The 13229-nt window shown below is 38.9% G+C and overlaps 1 protein-coding gene across 1 annotated transcript in view; it reads left to right on the top strand.

Annotated features, from left to right (window-relative positions):
- Positions 1–13229, top strand: part of LOC110461458 (ryanodine receptor 2-like) — a 188043-nt gene that overhangs the window by 168142 nt on the left and 6672 nt on the right. The window contains exons 107-112 of the mRNA XM_021514914.1: positions 8493–8579; positions 9020–9385; positions 10292–10410; positions 11325–11385; positions 11770–11916; positions 12692–12827. Coding sequence (XP_021370589.1) covers positions 8493–8579; positions 9020–9385; positions 10292–10410; positions 11325–11385; positions 11770–11916; positions 12692–12827 — 916 coding nt within the window. The remainder of the gene's footprint in view (positions 1–8492; positions 8580–9019; positions 9386–10291; positions 10411–11324; positions 11386–11769; positions 11917–12691; positions 12828–13229) is intronic.

Below are 13229 nucleotides of genomic sequence, written 5' to 3' on the forward strand. Positions count from 1 at the left end.
CAGGGCTTCCCCCTACCTCGGGATGATAGTTTTAACTGTTTCCCAAATAGCCATGAAACAATTGTATACTGTTTCCCAGACAATTCACAAAACGAACTATAGCTAATGTGTGCTACCGTAAAACTGTTGAATGGTCACCGTAAAACTGTTGACTGGTCACGTGAAACTGTTGACTGGTCACTGGTCTCGAAGTTGGGACCCACCAGATGAACTGTTTCCCTCGGCCTGCGGCCTCGGAAAACAGTTCATCTGGTGGGTCCCAACTCCTCGGGAAAATAGTTTTGAATGTTGACTGATAAGGCATGAAACAACTGTATACTGTGTGCTGGTGTGAATTGTTCTCTCATAAGTGATTACATTTTAAAGAATCTTGTTCAACGCTGTAAAACCTACTAATATGGTAGAATGTTTATTGTCAAATTTGCGGTGTTCCCTTTATGCTACTGTTTCCTATATATTGCTGAACATCAGTTTCCATTGGATACATGGAGATTCTATGACTGGACATTTTGATACCCGTAATAAAATATGATTTAACAAGAGTTATTTTTCCATACATATCATAGGGTTCAATGACACATTACAGAGACATCTACAAGTCATTGTTACAGTAGCTCGTGAAATCAGATTTTCTCGACTGCAATTCTACATTAACAAGTTGTAGTTATGAATTGTTAATCTACTATTACCATGGTAAGGTATTTAGAAATGTGCTGATTTATTAGCTCACCGGGTCCAAAGGACCAAGGTGAGCTTATGCCATACCGTGGCGTCCGTCGTCCGTCCGTCTGTCGTCCGTCCGGCGTCCGTCGTCCGTCCGTCAACAATTTCTTTAAACGACTTCTTCTTCTTAACCACTTATTGGAATTTTACTACATTTGACTGGAAGCATCCCTAGGTGGTGGGGATTCAAAATTGTACAAATGATGGGGCTGACCCCCCAGGGGGCTGAGGGGCGGGGCAATAAGGGGGCAATTTGGCTATATTGCTTTAAGCGACATCTTCTCTGGAACTAAGAGATGGATATCAACCATATTTGACTGGAAGCATCCCTAGGTGGTGGGGATTCAAAATTGTACAAATGGTGGGGCTGACCCCCCAGGGGGCTGAGGGGCGGGGCAAAAAGGGGGCAATTTGGCTATATTGCTTTAAGCGACTTCTTCTCTGGAACTAAGAGATGGATATCAACCATATTTGACTGGAAGCATCCCTAGGTGGTGTGGATTCAAAATTGTACAAATGGTTGGGCTGACCCCCCAGGGGGCTGAGGGGCGGGGCCAAAAGGGGGCATTTTGACTATATTGCTACAAACGACTTCTTCTGTAGAACTATGCACTGGATATCAATCATATTTAATCAAAAGCATTCATGGGAGGCAGGGATTCAAAATTGTACAAATGGTGGGGCTGACCCCTGTGGGGGCTGAGGGGCGGGGCCAAAAAGGGTTATTTAGCTATATTGCTTTAAGCGACTTCTTCTCTGGAACTAAGAGATAGATATCAACCATATTTGACTGGAAGCATCCCTAGGTGGTGGGGATTCAAAATTGTACAAATGGTGGGGCTGACTGCCCCCCAGGGGGCTGAGGGCTGGGCCAAAAGGGGGCAATTTGGCTATATTGCTATAAATGACTTCTTCTGTAAAACTATACCATGGATATTGATCATATTTGGTCGGAAGCATTTATGGGAGGCAGGGATTCAAAATTGTACAAATGGTTGGGCTGACCCCCCGGGCTAAGGGGTGGGGCAAACATCATTTTTTTTTACTTGGAAATGGTTGAGATCCCCACCATCTAACCATATATACAATTGTTGAGTATAACGAGAGGAATGTACATTTGCTTCCAGGATGGCACTAGGGTCTGGCCTCACCCTTGGAGACTTAACCCCTGGGTCATAACTTTGAAACGGTTAAGATCCCCACCCCAAAACTATATACAATTGTTGGGCATAAAGAGACGAATACAGTCATGATATTAGAATTGACCCAAGGGTCTGCCCCACCCTTGCAGACTTAACCCCTGGGTCATAACTTTGAAACGGTTGAGATCCCCACCCCAAAACTATATATACAAATGCTGGGCAAAAAGAGACAAATGCAGTCATGATATAAGAATTTATCCTGGGGTCTGGCCACAACCCTAGGGACCTAGTTTCTGAGTCACAGCTTGGAAACTGTTGAGATCCCCACCCCATAACCATACATAAAATTGCTGGGCATAAAAAATCAAATACAGATATGCTACAAGGATTGGCCTTGAGGTCTGGCATAATCCCTTAGATCTCATTTGGAGAATATTTTGCTTTGATATCCAGGTGAGCGATACAGGCCCTCTGGGCCTCTTGTTTTACAATTCTACATGAACAAGTTGTAGTTATGAATTGTTATTCTACTATTACCGTTGTAAGGTATTTAGAAATGTGCTGATTTATTTTACAATTCTACATGAACAAGTTGTAGTTATGAATTGTTAATCTACTATTAGCGTGGTCAGGTATTTAGAAATGTGCTGATTTATTTTACAATTCTACATGTTATGAATTGTTATACTACTAATGAATTAAGTGTTGTGTAGCATAGCTTTGTCCCAATCATGGTTCTGAATCTCTGATTGTATTCCTAGACCTGGAGGACATACATTTCCACACCTATATATAGTGCAGTCTCACTGATAATCTGACCAACACCTAAATAGTGCAGTCTCACTGATAATCTGACCAACGCCTATATAGTGCAGTCTTACTGATAATCTGACCAACACTTATATAGTGCCGTCTCACTGATAATCTGACCAACACCTATATGGTGCAGTCTCACTGATAATCTGACCAACACTTATATATTGCAGTCTCACTGATAATCTGACCAACACCTATGTAGTGCAGTTTCACTGATAATCTGATCAACACCTATATAGCGCAGTCTCACTGATAATCTGACCAACACCTAAATAGTGCAGTCTCACTGATAATCTGACCAACACCTATGTAGTGCAGTTTCACTGATAATCTGATCAACACCTATATAGTGCAGTCTCACTGATAATATGACCAACACCTATATAGTGCAGTCTTACTGTTAATCTGACCAACACCTATATATAGTGCAGTCTCACTGATAATATGACCAACACCTATATAGTGCAGTCTCACTGTTAATCTGACCAACACCTATATAGTGCAGTCTAACTGATAATCTGACCAACACCTATATAGTGCAGTTTCACTGGTAATCTGATCAACACCTATATAGTGCAGTCTCACTGATAATATGACCAACACCTATATAGTGCAGTCTTACTGATAATCTGACCAAAAATTATATAGTGCAGTCTCACTGATAATCTGACCTACACTTATATAGTGCAGTCTCACTGATAATCTGATCAACACCTATACATTGCAGTCTCACTGATAATCTGACCAACACCTAAATAGTGCAGTCTCACTGATAATCTGACCAACCCCTATATAGTGCAGTTTCACTGATAATCTGACCAACACTTATATAGTGCCGTCTCACTGATAATCTGACCAACACCTATATAATGCAGTCTCACTGATAATCTGACCAACACCTAAATAGTGCAGTCTCACTGATAATCTGACCAACGCCTATATAGTGCAGTCTTACTGATAATCTGACCAAAAATTATATAGTGCAGTCTCACTGATAATCTGACCTACACTTATATAGTGCAGTCTCACTGATAATCTGATCAACACCTATATAGCGCAGTCTCACTGATAATCTGACCAACACCTATATCGGGCAGTCTCACTGATAATCTAACCAACACCTATATAGTGCAGTCTTACTGATAATCTGACCAACACCTATATAGTGCGGTCTCACTGATAATCTGACCAACACCTATATGGTGCAGTCTCACTGATAATCTGACCAACACCTATAAAGTGCAGTCTCACAGATAATCTGACCAACACCTATATATAGTGCAGTCTTACTGATAATCTGACCAAAAATTATATAGTGCAGTCTCACTGATAATCTGACCACCACCTATATAGTGCAGTCTTACTGATAATCTGACCAAAAATTATATAGTGCAGTCTCACTGATAATCTGACCACCACCTATATAGTGCAGTCTTACTGATAATCTGACCAAAAATTATATAGTGCAGTCTCACTGATAATCTGACCACCACCTATATAGTGCAGTCTTACTGATAATCTGACCAACACTTATACAGTGCAGTCTCACTGATAATCTGACCAACACATATATAGTGCAGTCTCACTGATAATCTGACCTACACTTATATAGTGCAGTCTCACTGATAATCTGATCAACACCTATACAGTGCAGTCTCACTGATAATCTGACCAACACCTATATAGTGCAGTTTCACTGATAATCTGATCAACACCTATATAGTGCAGTCTCACTGTTAATCTGACCAACACCTATATAGTGCAGTCTCACTGATAATCTGACCATGGTAATCATTGTAGTCAAGGAGATGCACAAAATAGTTTTCACTAGATTTTATATACATAACAGATGAAGTGGAAAGAACCAACAGTTGCTAATGAAGCAGATTCATTTTTACATTCACTATAAAAAGTCATACAGAAAATGCAGTTTTCCATCCTGAATCTGTGAGGTTGTCCGCGTTTCTTGTTTGCTTTAAATCAAATTCTAAAACTGAATTTTCTTCCATGTTTTGTTAGTGTATTATTATTAACAACTATTTTTTTTTTCTTTTTTTTTCTGGTTTTGTTTAACCATTGATTTTGATCTATATATCTTGCTTACTAATATATTATTTATATACTGTACATGTCCTGTACATTATTTATATACTGTACATGTCCTGTACCTCACAACATGTGATTGTTTCTGGTTGATTGGTGGTATCCTCTGCTCTACACATATCAGCTAAATAAGTCCAGCATTAATGTTGAATTCAAGATCATTTCATGGTTTGAAAAACTAAAAAATGCAAGTATGCTATAGGAGTCATATTATAAAATTGGAATAACGACTGTATTTTTATAATTAGCTAAATATGATGCATGCATGTTCTCTTTAACTGGCTGCTTACTTCAGGATTAAGTTTTAAGCCTCTCATTAGCTGAAGTATATTTTACATGTATACAATATGTGACCTCTGACCTATAAAAAGCATCATCTAATAATTTCCTTGATCATATGGACGATGTGAATCCTAAGGCAGTGGTGATTTATTTAAGCATGGCCTAAGGTGTGGTTTATACACAAATCAAAATGGTAATTTATGCAAATGAGCCAATTATGATGTACACAATATTTGGAGAGATTTCGCTTATTACACTTTCAGATTTATCTGCTATATTTGAATGCTGTTGAAAGTTAAACAGATTTTTAAAAGTCTTGTATCCATTAAATAACCATATTTCTTAGCTTCTTCGGGGTCTTTAGGAGTCTTGTTCGTTCTCTGAGTTTTCCAGAGTCGAGCAACTTCTCCTGGTGTCTTCGGAGTCTAGCTGAGTTTTAAGTAATATTTTACTCTTACAGCTTTTCCAGGAAATTTCAGAGTCTAGTTGCTTCTCTAGAGTTCCTTCAGAGTCTAGTCTCTTCTCTAGAGTTCTTTCAGAGTCTAGTCTTTTCTCTAGAGTTCCTTCAGAGTCGAGTCTCTTTTCTAGAGTTCCTTCAGAGTCTATAGTCTCTTCTCTAGAGTTCCTTCAGAGCCTAGTCGCTTCTTTCAAGTTCCTTCAGAGTCGAGTCGCTTCTCTAGAGTTCCCGCAGAGTCGAGTCTCTTCTCTAGAGTTCCTTCAGAGTCTATAGTCTCTTCTCTAGAGTTCCTTCAGAGCCTAGTCGCTTCTTTAAAGTTCCTTCAGAGTCGAGTCGCTTCTCTAGAGTTCCCGCAGAGTCGAGTCTCTTCTCTAGAGTTCCTTCAGAGTCTAGTCTCTTCTCTAGAGTTCCTTCAGAGCCTAGTCGCTTCTTTAAAGTTCCTTCAGAGTCGAGTCGCTTCTCTTGAGTTCCCTCAGAGTCGAGTCTCTTCTCTAGAGTTCCTTCAGAGTCTAGTTGCTTCTCTAGAGTTCCTTCCGAGTCTAGTCACTTCTCTAGAGCACTTTAAGAGCCTAGTTGCTTCTCTAGAGTTCCTTCAGAGTCTAGTCTCTTCTCTAGAGTTCCTTCAGAGCCTAGTCGCTTCTTTCAAGTTCCTTCAGAGTCGAGTCGCTTCTCTAGAGTTCCCGCAGAGTCGAGTCTCTTCTCTAGAGTTCCTTCAGAGTCTAGTCTCTTCTCTAGAGTTCCTTCAGAGCCTAGTCGCTTCTTTAAAGTTCCTTCAGAGTCGAGTCGCTTCTCTTGAGTTCCCTCAGAGTCGAGTCTCTTCTCTAGAGTTCCTTCAGAGTCTAGTTGCTTCTCTAGAGTTCCTTCCGAGTCTAGTCACTTCTCTAGAGCACTTTAAGAGCCTAGTTGCTTCTCTAGAGTTCCTTCAGAGTCTAGTCTCTTCTCTAGAGTTCCTTCAGAGCCTAGTCGCTTCTTTCAAGTTCCTTCAGAGTCGAGTCGCTTCTCTAGAGTTCCCGCAGAGTCGAGTCTCTTCTCTAGAGTTCCTTCAGAGTCTAGTCTCTTCTCTAGAGTTCCTTCAGAGCCTAGTCGCTTCTTTAAAGTTCCTTCAGAGTCGAGTCGCTTCTCTTGAGTTCCCTCAGAGTCGAGTCTCTTCTCTAGAGTTCCTTCAGAGTCTAGTCGCTTCTCTAGAGTTCCTTCCGAGTCTAGTCACTTCTCTAGAGCTCTTTAAGAGCCTAGTCTCTTCTCTAGAGTTCCTTCAGAGTCTAGTCTCTTCTCTAGAGTTTCTTCAGAGCCTAGTCTCTTCTCTAAAGTTCCTTCAGAGCCTAGTCGCTTCTCTATAGTTCCTTCAGAGTCTAGTCGCTGCTCTAGAGTTCCTTCAGAGTCTAGTCTCTTCTCTAGAGTTCCTTCAGAGTCTAGTCTCTTCTCTAGAGTTTCTTCAGAGCCTAGTCTCTTCTCTAAAGTTCCTTCAGAGCCTAGTCGCTTCTCTATAGTTCCTTCAGAGTCTAGTCGCTGCTCTAGAGTTCCTTCAGAGTCTAGTCTCTTCTCTAGAGTTCCTTCAGAGTCTAGTCTCTTCTTTAGAGTTTCTTCAGAGCCTAGTCTCTTCTCTAAAGTTCCTTCAGAGCCTAGTCGCTTCTCTAGAGTTCCTTCAGTCGAATCTCTTCTCTAGAGTTCCTTCAGAGTCTAGTTGCTTCTCTAGAGTTTCTTTAGAGTCTAGTCACTTCTCCAGAGTTCCTTCAGAGTCTAATCTCTTCTCTATAGTTCCTTCATAGTCTAGTTGCTTCTCTAGAGTTCCTTTAGAGTCTAGTCACTTCTCTAGAGTTCCTTCAGAGTCTAATCTCTTCTCTATAGTTCCTTCATAGTCTAGTCGCTTCTCTATAGTTCGTTCATAGTCTAGTCTCTTCTCTAGAGTTCCTTCAGAGTCTAGTCTCTTCTCTAAAGTTCTTTCAGAGCCTGGTCGCTTCTCTAGAGTTCCCGCAGAGTCGAGTCGCTTCTTTCAAGTTCCTTCAGAGTCTAGTCGCTTCTCTATAGTTCCTTCATAGTCTAGTTGCTTCTCTAGAGTTCCTTCAGAGTCTAGTTGCTTCTCTAGAGTTCCTTCAGAGTCTAGTCTCTTCTCTAAAGTTCTTTCAGAGCCTGGTCGCTTCTCTAGAGTTCCCGCAGAGTCGAGTCGCTTCTTTCAAGTTCCTTCAGAGTCTAGTCGCTTCTCTATAGTTCCTTCATAGTCTAGTTGCTTCTCTAGAGTTCCTTCAGAGTCTAGTTGCTTCTCTAGAGTTCCTTCAGAGTCTAGTCTCTTCTCTAAAGTTCTTTCAGAGCCTGGTCGCTTCTCTAGAGTTCCTTCAGAGTCCAGTCGCTTCTCTAGAGTTCCTTCAGTCTAGTCGCTTCTCTATAGTTCCTTCATAGTCTATTCGCTTCTCTAGAGTTCCTTCATAGTCTAGTTGCTTCTCTAGAGTTCCTTCAGAGTCTAGTAACTTCTTTTGCTTTTTTGGAGTCTAGCTGTTTTCCATTTCCAAGCCTCTCCGCAACATCTCAGAGTCTAGCTTACTTAAAATTTCTTTTTAAGAATTTATGTGTTAGGTACAATGTAGCTTTTTCTGTGAGTGAGTAAACCCTGATATGCCAAAATGTAGTAATTATAATGTGTATGCTTTTAAGATGTACAAGTGTTCTCCCAGTAGCTTGGTTTAAATTTTGTCTCAAGTAATAGATAGGTTGACTGTTTCCTTGCGTTTAGTTTTATATAAATAGAAAAACTATGGATGCTGTAGTTTCCACATCAAAAAGAAACTGTTGCCGTATCACTGGTCATTATTTGAATTTTAGTAATTTGAGTTCTTTTATTTTCAAGTTTTTGAGTGTAAACAAAAATTAATGATTGTGAACCACTGTTACAGTGGTGATTTCACTGATGGAGTCTGACTTGGTTTGACAAAGGAACATAAACATTTATTATATATGTGGTAATTTTCTGTTCCCAGAGCTTGTTTGCCAGGAACTTCTACAACTTCAAGTACATCGCCCTGGCTCTGGCATTCGGTATCAACGTCATGCTGCTGTCCTACAAGGTAAGGTACACTTTTATGTTGATAAACCAAACTCAGTGTTGTAAAATCGAAAAATATGATTAAAGTAATAAACAATGCTGGTACAATATAATCACAATGTATAGTGTAAGTCTGTGTTGTGGGTAATCATGTAAAGCTTATGTGCATACAAAGTGTCGAAGTAACCTTACTAGCTTCTGTGGTAAAGTTCCCTTCAGTTCCACATTAAAGTCCCCTTTAGTTCCATGGTAAAGTTCCCTTTAGTTCCGTGGTAAAGTTTCCCTTAGTTTCGCGGTAAGGTTCCCTTTAACTCCGCGGTAAGGTTCCCTATAGCTCGGCAGTAAAGCATCCGTCTAGAGAATTGTTGGTGGTTCCATCCGCAGTGAACACACACTTGTCACTTCTTCCTTCCATTACAATATTACCAATGATCAGGTTAAAATCTACATATGTTACTACAGGTACAAAGACTACCTCATGAGGAGACCGGTGACTTGGATGAAGCCTTGAATGGAACAGAACCTGAGGACGATGGTGATGAGTATATATCCATGAAAGGGGAGGTAAACTGGAGGGAACCTCTGATGTTTGGTGTGGCCTTGTTCCACACGCTTACATCCTTCTCCATGCTCATAGCCTACTACTGTCTCAAAGTGCCACTAGTCATCTTCAAGCGTGAGAAGGATATCGCCAGGAATCTGGAGTTCGAGGGGATGTGGATTGCCGAGCAGCCAGGTGATGACGACATCAAGGGACATTGGGACAAACTAGTTCTCAGCACTGCCTCCTTCCCTGAGAGTTACTGGGACAAGTTTGTCAAGAAGAAGGTAAATGTTTCTCTCTAGGTCAGTGTTGTAGTGTTAAAGAAAATGGGGTTTTACAGTAAGCATGCACACATTTTTCAAAACCACAATTTCTTGTTTGGTAACTTGTGTCTGTAAGATTGTTTATTTTTTAAAACAGCTTAGTTGGTGGTGCAATGTTTGAAAATTAAATGTCTCTCTGGTCAGGCTCAGATGCATGGTTATATTCAACTGTAACTCCAAAAGTATAATTGTACTTACAGATGTGACACTGTACTTACAAGTGTGTAACTGTACTTACAGGTGTGTAACTGTACTTACAGGTGTGTAATTGTATGTACAGGTGTGTAACTGTAATTACAGGTGTGTAATTGTACGTACAGGTGTGTAACTGTAATTACAGGTGTGTAACTGTACTTACAGGTGTGTAACTGTACTAACAGGTATGTAACTGTACTTACAGGTGTGTAATTGTACGTACAGGTGTGTAACTGTAATTACAGATGTGTAACTGTGCTTACAGGTGTGTAATTGCACGTGCAGGTGTGTAACTGTAACTACAGGTGTGTAATTGTCCGTACAGGTGTGTAACTGTACTTACATATGTGTAATTGTACTTGCAGGTGTGTAACTGTAACTACAGGTGTGTAATTGTATGTACAGGTGTGTAACTGTACGTACAGGTGTGCAACTGTAATTACAGTTGCACACCTGTACGTACGATTACACACCTGTAAATACAGTTACACACCTGTAATTACAGTTGTGTTACCTGTAACTGTACTTACAGGTGTGTAACTGTAATTACAGGTGTGTAACTGTACTTACATATGTGTAATTGTACTTACAGGTGTGTAACTGTAATTACAGGTGTTTAACTGTACTTACAGATTTGTTTAACTGTAATTGCATTGTTATATTTAATTACAGGTGCGGGCCCGTTATGCTGACCAGTACGATTATGAGGCAATTAGTAATCTCTTGGGAATGGATAAGGGTGACTCAATCAAAATTGGAGAACAACGAAGCTCAAGTATACTCCCAGCTTTGTAAGTATGATAAACATTGTAATTAGTATGTAGTATCCTGTGTAGTATCCTCTTAAATATGATGAGGACAAGTGGATAGGACCATGTCTGCTTTGTAAAGTGAAATGAGAATCATGATGATAAGTGAATAGGACCCAGCTGTCCGCTTTGTAAAGTATAATGAGAATCATGATGATAAGTGGATTGGACCATGTCTGCTTTGTAAAGTGTAATGAGAATCATGATGATAAGTGAATAGGACCCAGCTGTCCGCTTTGTAAAGTATAATGAGAATCATGATGATAAGTGGATAGGACCCTGGCCGCTTTGTAAAGTATAATGAGAATCATGATGATAAGTGGATAGAACCCTGTCTGCTTTGTAAAGTGTAATGATAATCATGGTGATAAGTGGATAGGACCCTGTCCGCTTTGTAAAGTGTAATGAGAATTATGGTGATAAGTGGATAGGACCATGTCTGCTTTGTAAAGTGTAATGAGAATCATGGTGATGTGGATAGGACCCTGTCCGCTTTGTAAAGTGTAATGAGAATTATGGTGATAAGTGGATAGGACCATGTCTGCTTTGTAAAGTATAATGAGAATTATGGTGATAAGTGGATAGGACCCTGTCCGCTTTGTTAATTATAATGAGAATCATGATGATAAGTGGATAGGACCCTGTAAAGTATATTATATAAATCATAAATTGTCCACATTTGTAATTATTTTATTCTTAAAAATATATATATATATTGCTAGCAAAATATGTTTTACAATATCACATCAGTTATTAGGCAAGTGTTTCTAGATAAGGGTATTTGTAAAACAGGTTTAGCAATCCTATAGTTTGGAGTATTTGTTTTAAAGATGTGTAAAAATTATAAACTGCATCCTACTTAAGTCCTGAACTTCCCACATACTGCATTATTTCAGCCTACGCAGTCTTGACTGGCAGTACCAGATTTGGAAGTGGGGTGTCATTTTCACTGACAATGTAAGTCCACTTTGTAACCATGATCATGATAATGATTGAAATACTATCAATATATTACTGATTATATCAAGTATCCATTTCCCCCACTATTTTATATGTAAAGTTGGGTTTGCAATGTAGAGACTATACAAACTGTAAGAACAGAACCAGATTTATTAAAGCTTTTGAAACTTAAGCTAACAAGTCTTTGGATACTAATTCAAAATGTTTTAAGCAAGATGTAAAATTCAAGCTTTATCCACTAGAAACATGCTGTGATTAATTAAAATGTGTGATACCGAATCTGATAAGGGAAAATACAATGTCCATGTAGATTCTATAAATGGTAGCGATGTGACATGTATTTCTATGAGTGGTGTGAGATGTGTTGGTACAATGTTTCAGTCTTTCCTGTACCTGATGTGGTACTTCATCTTCTCCGTCCTCGGCAACTTCAACAATTTCTTCTTCGCTGCTCACTTGTTGGATGTTGCCATTGGTTTTAAAACATTGAGAACCATCTTGCAATCTGTCACACACAATGGAAAACAGGTCAGTATCGTCAGATTATGTATATATAGATATAGCATATGTGTACTTTAATATAGCCTAGCTGTTATAGAGGGGTAAAGTCAGGGAAAGGCAGTCAAATGATTACAGCACTGATTTCTGAATGTGATTGTGTATTTTATACATCAGAAGGGGCTAACTATTTTTTTAAATTAATTTTCATTATAAAAAAGTGCTCAAAAAGGAGCAGTTTTGATGCTGAGTTATATCACTGTCAATAAAACAGTAGTAAAATATATCCTGTACTTTAAATTGTACTTATACATAGGAGGCATGGTAGTCTAGTGTTAGAAGACTGGCTTGTGACCAAAGGGTCGTCGGTTCGAGTCACATCACGGCACGCATGTGATAAAGCAGTATATAAGAACCTCAAATTATTATTATTATTATATTATTATAATGTGTTAAAATGGTTGAAAAATATACATCACTATTCTGATATTCCGTCTTTGCGTATTGCAGAGTTATCTTCTCTTGTGAGCAGGTATTGATTGTTACGTCATTTGTTTGTGAGAGTAACGTTATCAATTTTTGAGAAAACGACGTAATTTTCTCACACAAACCAATGACGTAACAATCAAAAGCCTGCTCACAAGAGAAGATAACTCTGCAATACGTAAAGACGGAATACCCGGTACTGGGTGTAAACAAATAAAATGATATGGAGAATTTACAATTAAAAATTGACCAAATTATAAGTAAAATGACATTGACATTTATACTGGTAAATAAGTATTGATGTTTTTGTTTGTTTCAGCTCGTGTTGACGGTAATGTTGACAAGCGTGATTGTGTACATCTACACTGTGATAGCCTTCAACTTCTTCCGTAAATTCTACGTGAAGGAGGAGGACGGCACTATAGACTACAAGTGTCATGACATGGCCACCGTGAGTTCATTGTCTTAAAATTGTGTTATATTAAGTCATGTAGTTTTGTTTGGATTTAAGTTTGTATGGGTTTAAGTTCATATGGGTTTAAGTTAAGTTTGTATGGGTTTAAGTTTGTTTGGATTTAAGGCTGTTTGGATTTAAGTTTGTATGGGTTAAAGTTTGTTTGGATTTAAATTTGTTTGGATTTAAGTTTGTATGGGTTAAAGTTTGTTTGTATTTAAGTTTGTTTGGATTTAAGTTTTTATGGTTTTCAGTTTGTTTGGATTTAAGTTTGTATGGGTTTAAGTTTGTTTGGATTTAAGTTTGTATGGGTTTAAGTTTGTTTGGATTTAAGTTTGTTTGGATTTAAGTTTGTATGGGTTTAAGTTTGTTTGGATTTAAGTTTGTTTGGATTTAAGTTTGT

This window comes from Mizuhopecten yessoensis, unplaced genomic scaffold, assembly GCF_002113885.1.
Source record: "Mizuhopecten yessoensis strain PY_sf001 unplaced genomic scaffold, ASM211388v2 scaffold10621, whole genome shotgun sequence".
Lineage (NCBI taxonomy): Eukaryota > Metazoa > Mollusca > Bivalvia > Pectinida > Pectinidae > Mizuhopecten > Mizuhopecten yessoensis.